This window comes from Stereum hirsutum, assembly GCF_000264905.1.
Source record: "Stereum hirsutum FP-91666 SS1 unplaced genomic scaffold STEHIscaffold_18, whole genome shotgun sequence".
Lineage (NCBI taxonomy): Eukaryota > Fungi > Basidiomycota > Agaricomycetes > Russulales > Stereaceae > Stereum > Stereum hirsutum.
In genome coordinates this window covers 616612-629489 of record NW_006763148.1, presented here as the reverse complement: position 1 = coordinate 629489, position 12878 = coordinate 616612, and the positions used below count along the sequence as shown (strand labels likewise).

General features: G+C 50.8%; 5 protein-coding genes across 5 annotated transcripts; 4 read left to right on the top strand and 1 right to left on the bottom strand.

Moving 5' to 3' along the window:
- Positions 1-679: 679 nt before the first annotated feature.
- STEHIDRAFT_67073 (protein serine/threonine phosphatase 2C) lies at positions 680-2075 on the top strand (the record flags this gene model as incomplete). The annotated part of the gene is made up of 4 exons (XM_007309534.1): positions 680-899; positions 960-1337; positions 1406-1570; positions 1627-2075. 4 exons carry the CDS (start codon positions 680-682, stop codon positions 2073-2075), a joined length of 1212 nt encoding a protein of 403 aa, XP_007309596.1.
- Positions 2076-2225: 150 nt separating this feature from the next.
- Positions 2226-4641, bottom strand: STEHIDRAFT_115268 (uncharacterized protein; the record flags this gene model as incomplete). Its single annotated transcript, XM_007309718.1, has 6 exons — positions 2226-2312; positions 2542-2658; positions 2764-2865; positions 2957-3105; positions 3161-3215; positions 3562-4641. 6 exons carry the CDS (start codon positions 4639-4641, stop codon positions 2226-2228), a joined length of 1590 nt encoding a protein of 529 aa, XP_007309780.1.
- A 306-nt stretch (positions 4642-4947) lies between these two features.
- STEHIDRAFT_104466 (uncharacterized protein) lies at positions 4948-5838 on the top strand. Its single transcript, XM_007309717.1, has 3 exons — positions 4948-5109; positions 5191-5437; positions 5545-5838. Exons 1-3 carry the CDS (start codon positions 4953-4955, stop codon positions 5633-5635), a joined length of 495 nt encoding a protein of 164 aa, XP_007309779.1. The 5' UTR covers positions 4948-4952; the 3' UTR covers positions 5636-5838.
- A 242-nt stretch (positions 5839-6080) lies between these two features.
- STEHIDRAFT_125381 (NAD-P-binding protein) lies at positions 6081-7931 on the top strand. Its single transcript, XM_007309716.1, has 10 exons — positions 6081-6103; positions 6168-6335; positions 6485-6531; positions 6627-6647; positions 6711-6786; positions 6851-6998; positions 7061-7215; positions 7293-7439; positions 7533-7750; positions 7805-7931. The coding sequence occupies exons 1-9, from the start codon at positions 6085-6087 to the stop codon at positions 7670-7672; spliced, it is 921 nt and encodes a 306-aa protein (XP_007309778.1). The 5' UTR covers positions 6081-6084; the 3' UTR covers positions 7673-7750; positions 7805-7931.
- A 163-nt stretch (positions 7932-8094) lies between these two features.
- On the top strand, positions 8095-12113 carry STEHIDRAFT_172131 (uncharacterized protein; the record flags this gene model as incomplete). Its single annotated transcript, XM_007309715.1, has 14 exons — positions 8095-8187; positions 8252-8534; positions 8591-8794; positions 8850-8951; positions 9039-9152; positions 10315-10397; positions 10460-10556; positions 10610-11173; positions 11242-11343; positions 11415-11502; positions 11559-11697; positions 11800-11906; positions 11988-12016; positions 12084-12113. Exons 2-14 carry the CDS (start codon positions 8292-8294, stop codon positions 12111-12113), a joined length of 1902 nt encoding a protein of 633 aa, XP_007309777.1. The 5' UTR covers positions 8095-8187; positions 8252-8291.
- Positions 12114-12878: the final 765 nt, after the last annotated feature.

The following is a 12878-nucleotide window of genomic DNA, read 5'->3' as shown; positions in this document are numbered from 1 at the left end:
GCTGAACATGGTCTTCTCGCCTGATATAGCTTGACTTCTACCTTTGAATCTGAACTTCTCTTCCCTGATGGCGTATGTCAGAGGAACCGTGCCGCATGATCTTGGAAAATCCTTGAAGAACACCTCATTCAACCCGTATGCTGGTGTCAACTGGTAGAGATCTGAACTGAGCCTCGGAGGACTAATTTTCTGAGGTTGGCTGCGGTTCTTATGTCCTTTGGGTATCTGCTTCTGTTGCTCTTGCCTCATTCACCACGAAGATAGACTCGGCCACACGGCTTTCTTTAATGTCCCGTAGCCTACGGGTCCCCGACTCCAGTCGATTCTGTCATGTCGTACCATGGCGATGGCTACATCCGGTCCATCCACCGTGCTTCACTCCGACCCTTGTCTTGAAGAGATGAGACGAACTCCGTGTAATCTGCGAGTACGTCCGTCGTTTATGGCAACTAAATTTACCAGTGTCCAGCAGGGCCCCAGCGGGATCCAGGCACGAAGCAGAGCACCATGTCCCTCGGGAGGCATGCTTATAAGAGGAGAGAACCGCCTTCCAATCAATACTTCGCTAACCTGGTAGTCGCTCCATATGTACCATCACCCCGTCATCTCCCTCTCGGCTGCTAATCCTGGAGACCACCTGCGTGCTCTCGATGAAGTTCGCGAGTTCGCAACGACCTCCATGGGTCGCGGTGGCCCTCATCGTTGGACCTATCGCATGCTATCAGAACCACGTCTAACACAGGAGCTCAAAACCTTGTCTCGTCCCCGAACCGTGGAAGGGGTAGACGGAGTCACCTTCCAACCGTGTCAGCTCTACGAAGAACGGAGCCAGGATCGCTGTCGTATCGAGCATTGGCCCTTGTCATTCGGCACGTGGGTTTTTACTGCGATCTTCGACGGTCTGTCCAACTCAAAAGCTTCTCGCAAAATTGTCTCACTGACTTCATATCACGCTTTAGGCCATGTAGGTCATCTTACCGTGGATCACGCCGCGCACTCGATCCCTGCCATGGTCAAACATTCCCTCGATGCGTACCTGCGCTCCTGCGCCCGATCTCCTTTCTCAGTCGACCAAATATCGACCATCCTTGCCGATGCCGTCATGCGCTTCGACCACACCGTCACCTCAGATTTCATCAACCTGTTTCCCGGCGGTCCATCTGCGCTTCAGCGCATGTCCGACGAGCAGGTTCGCAGCATCGTCGACGACCGGTCATCCGGAGGACGTAACTATACTGCCGCCATCAAGTGCCTGCAGGGCACCACAGCCTTGCTCACTCTGACAGACCCGAGCAGAAGCCACCTTTGGATAGCAAACCTGGGCGACTGCCAAGCTGGTATGTGCCTCAACCCACGACCTTACTTTGGCGGTTTTGGTATTCTCGTGCTAACGCTCATGCCATAGTCCTCGGCTCTCGTAACCCATCGGGGCAGTGGCATGCGACTTTTACCACCGCCCTACACGATGGCGACAACATGCGCGAGCTTGCGCGAATCAAGCATGAACATCCCGGCGAAAAGGACTGCGCCAAAGATAACCGAATCGTCGGCTATCTGGGTCCAACCCGATGTGAGTCTCACGTCTATTCTACCCGTCTCATTAGACTCAAGCGGCCCTCTTGGCAGCTATCGGCGACACTTGGCTCAAGATACCTGCTGTGTATTCGCAACGGGTTCTTTTGAATCTCCGGCACGAATGGAACGTTGAGATACCGGAGACGTATATCGCTCGCGTGCGAAGCCCTCCATATGTCTCGAGCACGCCTGACGTACATCATATCCCGCTGCCTAAAGTTGCGTCCGGGAAGCCGAGGGACATGTTTCTCATGCTTTGCTCTGACGGACTTCCAGATCTATATCCTCCGGAGCGTCGTGCAAGGAGCGAGCTAGCGAATCACTGGGCGAGGGTTGTCGGGAGAGCGCTGGATTCACGAACACAGGCGGGTAATGCAGCACTTTCTCTTCTTCGTGACGCACTGGGTGGTGATGATGTACGGGAAGTTTCAAAATATCTTACTGTTGAGATGGACGAGAAGTGGATAGACGATGTAACAATCATTGTACAGCGACTGTAGATCGTACAGTTTACTTGCTGCGTCATCGAGCACATTTACGTACCGCCCCAAAAGTATTACCTATAAATCAGAATAATTGACTTCTTTTGAACGACCGTAAAGTCGTATGTTTTCAGACGCTCGTACACGGTGGGCCTTTAGTGTCAACACTTAGAATCCTTCCCTCCCTCCCAATCTCCATGCTACTGCGGATCGTTCACCGAAGACCACCTTGAGCGAGAAACCAAGAGTGAAAGCCTATGCGTTATGTCTCGTTCAGCTTAGATGACAAGGCCGAGTGTGAACTATCCCAGAGTTGTAGAGCGAGCATAAGCTTCAGTTGTCACTATATGAGTATATATGAGCGACTCGGAAGATTTATACACAGCTGTAAAACTTACGCAAATATAGTCGGCTTGACTTCTTTCGAGTACGGACCTAGCTCGACGTGTGGAGACATAAATAGCCCGATAAGTAATACACATACACATGGTACGGGGAGGCGCAGGGAGAGAAAGTGAGAGTCTGGCCGCACAACATCTGGATATGACCGCTGTTGATCATAGGGAGATTTCTTGTCCGACGAGCCAAACTCGAGCCTTGTCTACCAGGAGCCCTGGTTGGGTATTCCCGTGAAGACGCAGGGATCATCAGGGCCAATGAAGGTGGGACGAGATGAAGGTGGGACAAGGATCTACTCTACACTTACACACATCGTTGTGGCGTGGCTGCGAGAAATTGCGGTAGCCATATCTCTCAGGAGTCGGAAATTATCAGGCTGTGCCATCAAAAGGACGTTCCGCCTGTTCCGCTGTCGAGATTGTGTATAGCACGCGATGAGAGGACAAGATCGTATTGTACGTTAAGGCGCCAGGATAGATATAGAGTGCATATGGGCACACAATCGGGAGAGACCCAAAGGAGAGGTCCACCTCGTAAGCAGTGGGAGCGAGAAGGGAAGGAATAACGTCCGCCTGGCTCTGAAACTTCGTTCGGGCTGTCTGGAAGACGGAGTAAGAGAGGCGCAAGTTAGTATCCTTCCTAGACTGGTCTGAACAAGAGACGACTTCTGTCCGGGTCGGGTAAAAAAGAAACCTTCAGCTTACCGGCGGAACTTTTAGGTACCATCATTCCAAGCACCACCGACGAGTAACGGCGGCACTAGTACGATGAGCGCGTTGGAAATCAACGGGGGAAGAGACAAACAAAATAATTGACCATGTTGGTAACGACTCACAGTCCAACGTCTCGACGACGTTGAGCAACTTTGTACGTCGAACTATCTAAAAGGTGAGGGCCCGGGATTTGGCGCGGAGACCGCGGCATACCATATATAAACAGTGAATCAGCGCTAGTTGATGCTAAACGAAGAACGAACGAAGTGTCTCATCGAGAGACTAGAACTGGAACTGTACCAAATGATATTAGCAAATAGTATAGTTGAGGGTCATCCAACGTCCTTCAGCAACACCCAGATGTAAACGTGCCTCCAACAACCCAATCACACCACGGGAAAGACCATTGTCGGGATCCTAGGTGGCTTCTTCACTTTATCCTCCTCCACCTTTGAGAAACTCCTTCTTCGAGACATTTCTTCCTCCATTTTCCTCTGAGCCAATTCCACATCCTTCTGTGTCTGGATCCTAGCCCGTCCCTCTCTTTCCTCTCGCAGCTTCTCCATGGCGTCCTTGACCTCGGCGACATGATCCCTCAAGCGTTTGAACTCCCGATCCATCTCTTTGTCCATCATCTTGAGATACCTAGAGACGGACTTAGCGAGTTGCTGGGTCGTCTGTGGTCCTTGCACTTGAGGGGTTCGCTTCTCCGACGCGGATGGCAGCCGAGTTGGCAAAGCTTTAGCAGAGGATTCCAGAGCGTGGGTGGTGTGGACCTGTGTGTGCGCGCAATCTCGAGGCACTGGTACAGAGGAAGGCTCGGGCCCCCGACCATTCCGAACATTGCGCGTGAGTGGAGAGGGCATAGGCGGCAGAGTTGTAACGCCGAATACAGTACTCAGGCGAGAGCGTCTGACACGAGCATGCAAAGAGCTAAGCGTGTGCGAAGTGGTAGGGGATGGAAGATCGGCGATGTCAGATGAGCACCTGGAGGGAAGTGCTGGAAGAGGTTTGTTGTCCGAAACCACAGTAGTGCCGTAAAGATCAAGAGCAATGTTATGCGGTGAGTTACTCGGAAGAACTGGCGGTGGGACGGTTGAAAGTGGACGGGTGATGGTGATCTGAGGAAGCGACTTTGAAGGAGCGACGCCGCTAAACGAGGTAGACGCCGCGGAGAAACTGTCAGACCAAGAGGTAGAGGTCGAGCTAGAAGGCAGCAGCGAAGAGCAGGAGCTTGATGGTGAGGCAGATGTATCCTGAGAATTGTTGCCCCCGCGGATCATGAACGAGGGCGGCGGGAGACTGTGGCCAGTGGTGTTGTTTCTGTCTAGTAACTTCGGTCCACCCTTCGGGCTGACAGCGTATATGCCTGAGTCAAAGGGGAGAGTGCGAGGACTTCCAGAGTCAAAGGCTGAGGGCGGGAACTCTATGTGAATCGTGGGCGGGTTGGGTCTCTGAGAACTCGAGGGCATGATGAATGAACGCTGAGTAATATACTGCGTCTGAATATGTATGCGTCTAATGCAGAATATGAATTGTAGGCTGAGTCTAAGTGGACGAGATAGTGCCAGGAAATATAGCGTGTGCTCGGATCACAGTGGAGCAGTGGATAGGCTTGAGCTTTAGAAGATGTCGGTGGTCAAGTTGAAAGGACGGCCGGACTACAACGTGACGAAAGGTGGGTCTCCGGCTGTATCCGGTCACAGAAGGTCACTGTGACGTAGACGTTACTGCAGTTACCCGACACCCTCCACAGGTTGCTCGAAACCAGCCTATCCACGATATGTCGCTAGCTAGAGCGGCTGCCCTCGCTACGAGAGCCAAATCCTCTCCTTCACTTTCTTCCCAAACCAGGCGAGCCTCTACTGCTGCTCACGATGAGCACCACGACGCCCATGCCGTAGATCATCATCACGACGCTACCCAGTACCCCGAAGAAGGTCCCGTTCACGTCTCGTTATATCGCTCTGCTACGCCCGTGAAGTCGCTATGCATATTCTGATATACTTGCTACGCTTTAGGTTTTGCCTCCAGAGGGTGGATATACACTATCGTTGGCGCTGCAGGCCTCGTCGCCTTCTACAAATACGCGCCGGCGAAAGGAGAAGCCAATCTCGTTACCGACTTTCTCTATAGCCAACGCACGCCCAAAGAGATTTGGGATCGTATCAACGATAAACATCTGGACATGTCTTTTGCTAGGATGGGAGCGATATTGCTGACGCAGGATGCGAAGACACCACCCTTGCGGAGGTACCGGTACCCACAGTGAGTTATCTTTCATATCCTATCATCGTTATGCCTTTACCCTCCATTCTCTTCCTTTGACTTTGTTGTACTCGTCCATTTACTCATACTTGTTGCTGTGTCTGTAGGCAGATGAATATTGCTTCCCCCATGAACGTCCCTGTCGGTTTGGATGTGGATGTGTCGCATGTGAAGCCGAAGACGGACATGGACTGGTAGAGCAGTAGAGCTAGAGCATCTTTCGCCCAACCAGTTGATCAATATCCTCCGTTGAATCCTTGAGACTTGGGGAGTGTACTTGCCTGTTTGTCAATACACTCGGCTATGTATTCCTAGGATCATATTGGCGCAGAAACCTCAACATAAATTTCTTCCTGCATGACGCCTTACCGTCTTCGGGTGCTTATCGAAATATCATTCGCCCTGGCTCGCCAATGGTTTTTACCATACATATCTTAAACCACGATTGGCCTTTGAAAGCACTCATAAGTGCAGCGCACCATCAGTGGCTCATGGTAGAGAAAGTTGTGGCAAAGCTGTGAAAGTGCCACCTGGAGGCACCGGCCCGGAGTCGTGGATGCTAGGGGCTGCCAGGGGCTTTCAGCTTCTGCCAACTTACTCGGTCTTTCGTTTCTCTCCTTCACCATCTCAAACAACTTCGCAAGGAAATGAAAGTCATTGTGACAGGAATGCTTTAGGTCCCTTTCGATTTCAATTGTGCCCTTGGTCAACAGAGTTCTTTGTAATATAGGTGCATCAGGGGTTCTCGGAACAGCCGTCTACGACGCTTTCACCAACGCTCCAGCGAGTAATGAAGTCCTAGGACTCGCTTATACTCGCCCCAAGGGCTCCTTGAAGGTCATTGATCTACTGGATTCGGAGAAGTTAGAGGAGCTTGTCAAGGAGTTCAAGCCCGACTGTGAGTTATCTCCTGATGAGTATGCCAGACTTTGATTCAAGTTGGTGTGAGGCATAAATTGCAACCATTGGTCGGAATGCATCGAGTCCCGAGAGTCGTTCTTGTAAAGATTGGACTCGATGAGCGTTGATGTTTGACTTGATCGGCAGGGATTGTGCATTGTGCGGCGGAGAGGAAGCCTGATGTTGCTGAGAAGGTATGTCCGTCTCTATCACATCTGAACACACCCTGCGCATCTTCTCTCTATGCGGACATCGTAGTCACATCGGCGGTTAACGTGCGTTCACACAGGATCCAGAGGGCACCAAGAAGGTATCACAATCGCCCATCTTTTACACCCTTGCAAGAGCACTGATTGCTAACGATACATCTCAGCTGAATATATCTGTTCCGGAGAACCTTGCAAAACTCTCAAAGAAATATGGGTTTACCCTGATATATATCTCTACTGGTATGCCAAACTATCTTCGGTGATTCGTAATCTGTTGTCTTACAATTGTTTGTCATTCGAACAGACTATGTCTTTGACGGAACCTCGCCACCGTACGTTCCTTCAGCACGGACAAACCCGCTCCAACTATATGGTGAGACGAAACGGGATGGGGAAATCGCAGTCCTTGGAATTGAGGGCTCTAAGTCCGTTGTCCTACGAGTTCCTGTCCTGTGAGTCCAAGTCCTATATCCCTGCCAGCTCGCTACTGACGTCATGTGGCGTGTGGCGCTAGCTACGGACCTGCACCGAGTAACGCAGACTCTGCCATCAATATCCTGCTAGATGTCGTGCAAGACCAGTCTGGAAAGACCTACAAGATGGACCATTACCAGACCAGATACCCAACGAATGTCATCGATATCGCGAACTTCCTCGTCCGCATGTCAGGTCAGTCTCTTCGCCCGTTGTTCCGAATATCTCTTCGACATTAACCTTTGTTTTACTTGGGGAAACTTTTGCCATAGCTCTACCGAAGCGGAAGACCCTCCCCCCAATAATACACTACTCTTCTCCAGAACCCTTCACGAAATACGAAATTTGCCTCATCTTCGCTGGCATCCTTGGTGTCCCACATAAACACATCATCCCACAAGCGGATGAGCCTGCACCAGGTTCGTGAAGACTCTTTCACCCATCTCACTTCTTCTCGATGCCTTCCGTATTGTTTCACTTATCTGCTCTTCCCTCGTCACCCGCTCTCGTAGGCTCCACCCCGAGACCTCGCGATACTCAGCTATACGTCCGTGAGACGGAGGATCTCGGCATCGAGGGCGGTCTCGGGACAACTGGATTCGAGGAGTGGTGGATTGAGTATTTAGGGAAGAAGCAAGGCGCAAGTTCGTGAGTCGAGGCATTGACCGAAATAGGATGGCTCCGGATGGGAGGATATGGAAGATTCACGATGGAAATCACAGTGCTTGTTGTAAGTGTATTCTCGTATGCGTTTGACGTGTTGATTAACGATTTGCATAAATAGTCATGAAGGAGATCAGAATTACTTCTCCGAAAATATGTCTGTCCCGAGACACCTGCGTATCTGTAGGCCTGTAGCGTATGCCGGCCATGAACCAACGAATACTCATCTAGACATTTGTATCTATCCGTCACTATTCTGTGCCCGTCACGAGTGCTCCCATGGTCGCCACATCAATTATGATTGACCAGGCCCATAGCTTCGCCGCTTTTTTGAGGGCTTGAGATACTTTCTTTGGTGCATTGACTCCTTCTGAAATGCCTCGCTGACCCCTCATGCTCGTCTCGACTTAGAGAGGCTATAAGTATAGGGCTTGGGGTTGCAACTGTCGTCCTTCTCTTCCTTGATTCTTCTTGTCGCCGAACTCTTGAAGAACGAGCTGCAAGGTACGTACGGTTTCGCTATAGCAAGTCAATGATCTATCGTTCATATCTATTTAATGTGACGAAGAGTTCAGGCTAGAAGAACTCGGACTTTCCAAGAATTGGAGATGCCTCGTCGGAAAACGTGCCAACCTTTGAGAGCCTCGCCGGTCAACTCATCCAAGTCTATCTCTTCGACACCTCGCGAGAATGCCATGAAGCTGAGGCCCGACTCCCTCAGGTTCAAGGAGAACGGGCTACCCATGTCTCCCCAGGACCATATTGCAGCTACTGACCCTCTGCCCAAGTTGCGCGACTATGTGAGGTGCCCTAAGTGCAATGCCAGATTACTTCTGAAGAACCTGGAGAGGGTAAAGTTCTTACCTGCACCAAATAACGTGGCGCTGACCTATAAGCGACTTTCTAGCACCGGAACAAGATGCACGAGTATACTGCACCGCCTCCGCCTCGCACACTTTCTGTCGGCCTACGACCCCAGACACTTTACGTCCGCCTACGACCTCCTCGCCGTGTCCGTCCTCCTTTCCGACGTGCCCCACCACCTCGGCCTGGTTCCCTCGTCCGGTGTCATGCCTGCAATAGACATATTCTGGAGAAGAGCCTGAAGAAGGTATGTCATTCATCTTGGTGGGAATATATAATAGATAACGAGTGTGGTTGTTCAGCATCGGCAAAGGGTCCATGGCAAGAAGGCTGCCGTCGGGCGGACTGGCAGAAAGGGTACTCCCAACTGCCCTGAGAATAATTCTAAGGGTATATCGAGGAAGGTGTGTCTGTCGATAGCTATTTCTTTAATGAGAACGATCTCATTTTTCATTTTGCTTCGACTACGCTCCATCGATATTCCTACTCAGGCGCAGGCGAGACTCGGCGATCCATCCGTTACCTACGTTCCTTCGAGCCCCCCGAAGAGTTACGTTACTCGTGAGATGCGTGGAGACAATAAGAGTTCCCCAAACTCATCGAAGGTAAATAATAGACTTGATTTCTCGTTCTGATCATGGCATGTACTTGATCTCTCTATCTCTCCATGTCCAAATGATCTCAATCAACTTTCTTGGACCTTTTCATACGAGTTGATGAGTGAGGCTGACAAAATGTATACATATAGCTTCAAGATACACACGACCACATCAACAGTGTCAAGTACTCACCCGAGTTAAAAAGTATGCTCAAAAAACATGTCAAGCTGACTGAGTGCAAACGATGTGCTCATCGCAAGTTCCGAAACGATCTGGACCGGAAACATCACTTTTCCACCTCCGATTTCCATCCATTCTGCCTACTGTGTCGCTCCGGGTTTCGTGGCCATGAGGAGTATTGTGCGGTAGGTTTGGGCCAAACTCGTTCAGGGCTGAAGGATTTCTCACTCTGATCATGACCTGCTTTTATTTTAGCATCTTCAAAGGTGCATAGGGGAACTTGGCATGTCTAGTGAAGACTCCCGTCGGTTTTCCAACTGTCTCGACGGCGACTCTGTCAATGAGGAGGATAACGAGGAGGACATTCTGAAGAGTCTTTTTACCAGCTATCGATTCCCTTCGTCATGATTGTCTTCTTTCGAATTCCACGAGCTCGGCGGGCTTTCTGTGAGTGAATTGCCGTATATTGTTACTGCTGATGGACTGAGCAATAACCCGCAGAAAGATTGTAATTGCGTCTTTGCCCAGGCCAAAGATCGTCTTCGTCCTTCACTCTAGGTCAGACACAGTGCAACCAGCCTGCAAGCTGCAGTCGTACAGTCCGTGTAAATATTTCTACACATCCTCATTGCATCTGACATGCAGATTCATCTCGGTGCTTCGAGATCACATCAAGGTTACGCCCAGGTCACGCCACAGTAATTCTGATTGGCTTCCCTTATAAACTTGCTTTGTATTGAGGCGTAAAGTGGTGCTATCATCCACTACTCAATGTCTGCTGTTCGCTTCAAGACCTTGCAGTCGCCTCGCGCATACGATCATTAACTTCGAAGGCTATAAGTATAAGGAGAGTGTTGTCACTGCCGGCCCTCTTCTCTCAGACCCCTCCCACCGGTCGAAATGACGGACCGTCGAATCTCAAGGACACTCTGAACTCAAACTTGATTGTTGTCAAGGGAATTCCTAACGTAGTGCTACCAGTTCGTAGTCGGTCATCATTGAACTGAGGGATTCATCAATGTTCCGTGCTAGTCGCCGTCAATTTACTCCTGCGGAGGGTTCAACGAATCAGTGAGTAGTATTTCGCTTGTATCCATGCAAAGCCAACCAACCATGTATTCCTGTGGCGCTAGTGCTAGTGCCGCCGGTCCTCCGAATCAGCCCAACCTACCCGAGTACGTCGACTGCCCCTCTTGTAAATCTAAAGTGTTGTCCAAGAAGTTAGACAGGGTAGGCCGTTCAACTTCATACAAGAGGATGGCAGACCTGACTCCAATTCGTAGCACCGCCGAAGACAGCATGGACATCCTGCTCCTCCTGCTGTCAATGCGGTTAGGCCTTCTCGCCATGATATGCCAGGTGTATGGCTTCCCGCACTTTCAGCCCGCATCGTACCTTTTCCCCGTGCACCTCCACCTCCCCAGACATATGTCCCTCCTCAAACATCTTCTGCCCTATCTACGCCTACTCCCGGGGCCGAACCTCTTCCCCAGGCCGTATCTCGTATCCGCACCACGCTTCCTGGCTCACCTCCTGTTTATCCTCCATCCACTGCGCGCACTGTACGCACTGCTTCCGTTCATGGCCTCCTTCCAGTACGCGGCGTGCCTGCTGCTCGCGCACCCCAGACCCGGATATTATCAGTGGTTCTTTCTGCGCCTTTCCGTGCTACCCCTCCACCTCCAGTTGTACCCTCTTTACATGGCGAGATATCTGCACAAGCCACACCCGCCCGCGGCGTAACTCCTGTCCACACTGGACCTCTTTCCCACAATAATTCTTCAGGACGAATCTTCGTCCGCTGCGATGTTTGTAAGACCCGATTATTGACGAAGAATTTGGAGAGGGTTCGTCGTTCTTCATGATACTAAAAAATACCCAGCTCTTCTCCAGATCTCAGTGTATTCTCCTACAGCATAAAGCTAGGACCCACGGCCAGAATGAGAAGGCTCCTACGTCTGGTCGGAAGAAGGTCAAAGCGAAGGCTGGTACCAAGCCCAAGGGTAAAGCCAAAACAGTATGTCTGATAAGCACTAAATATCCTGTAGTCTTCTCATGACCACTTGCGACCATTCTCATTCAACTTAGGTCGACTTGGAGCCCAAACATAAGGTCTCCCCCGTTATCCAGGGTCCTTCGAGATCAAGCTATAGCGAGCCGAAGACATATGGCACATGTGAGACCTGTGGGGAGGCAGTGAAGGGCGCACACTTATGGAGTGTAAGCTGACAGGCACCTTCGTCGGATATGATATTGTTGGCTTATATGGGCTCACCGTGACCATATCTACTAGCATTTCCAAGTCTGCCATACCGATATGGTATCTTGCCCTAGCTGCCCCGCTCGCCTTAGAAGGGGTGAACTACACGCCGTAGGTCCCAAATAATCCCCCCATTCTCTTCCAACGAGCTGCGATGGTCGAAGCTTACCACAAATGATGTCTACAGCATAAACATAAAACGCACCCTTACAGCCGAATCACCAAATCGAAGTGTTATCCTTCACCTCGGCTACGTTGGACCAGGTCTCCGACCAGCAAACAGCAGTTGAAACTACCTGAGTGCAAACGCTGCGCTCACGGTCAGCTCCGAGATGCGGTGACCCGGCAACGACATTTTGACACGTCCGATTGTCATCCGTGCTGTATGCGCTGTGGTTTAGGATTTCGTGGTTACAGGGAGTTGAGCGAGGTATGTCTCCACTTGCACTCTTTGCTGATTGGTAATGTTTATTCTGACTATGACGTTAATTGTCTAGCACTATCAGGAAACACATTCAGAGACTTGATGTCTTCCTGGTGAAGACTCCGTTCAATCTGCTGTCGAGACGGACAGTGTTAGCAGCATCAATGACGACGAGTAAGCCTCGACGGTAAAAATCGCCTGAAGCAGTCCACGAGGCAGCCATTCTGATCGAAATATTATCTTGACCTTCAACGTAATGTTTCGATGCAACGATTTAGAATATGTATGCATGCCAGTAATAATCTTCCCAGTACTGAGGTGACAGGTCGCGCGCTTGCACGCAACGCGTCGCGTCGCGTAAACGCGTAGACGCCGCCACAGACGCGTCGTGTTTCCAACGCGGTCCAGTGACCTTGTCGCGTCGAGGTTGTGTGGCACCATTGTGTCCCCTTGTATTTTCTTTGGCGGGCAAATTTGAGCTTGACAGGTAGAATAAAAATTTTGAGAACACTGTATAGGAAATCCTATCATAAGAAAGTCTTTCCACTAGACATGCGCTCGAAGACCGGTGCATCTGATTTTGGGGCGCCACACATTTAAGACGCGTGGTGCACAGGCTACGACAAACACGGTTTATCTGTACTATCGAGACCTTTATACTTGACATTCGAGCTTAGGTACACAGCTGGATAGACGGTGGAGTACTGCGTCGAGTCGCCCCAGAGCAGAAAGTCCGAGAGGGAGAGGTTCGGGAAGTCACGCGTTGTTTGTTTGGCGCCGCTTAGCCACATCACGACACTCTGCAGAAGCGTGTTGACTTCGACCACCACCATCGCCGTCGCCATCGCCATCGGCGACGACGTTGAAC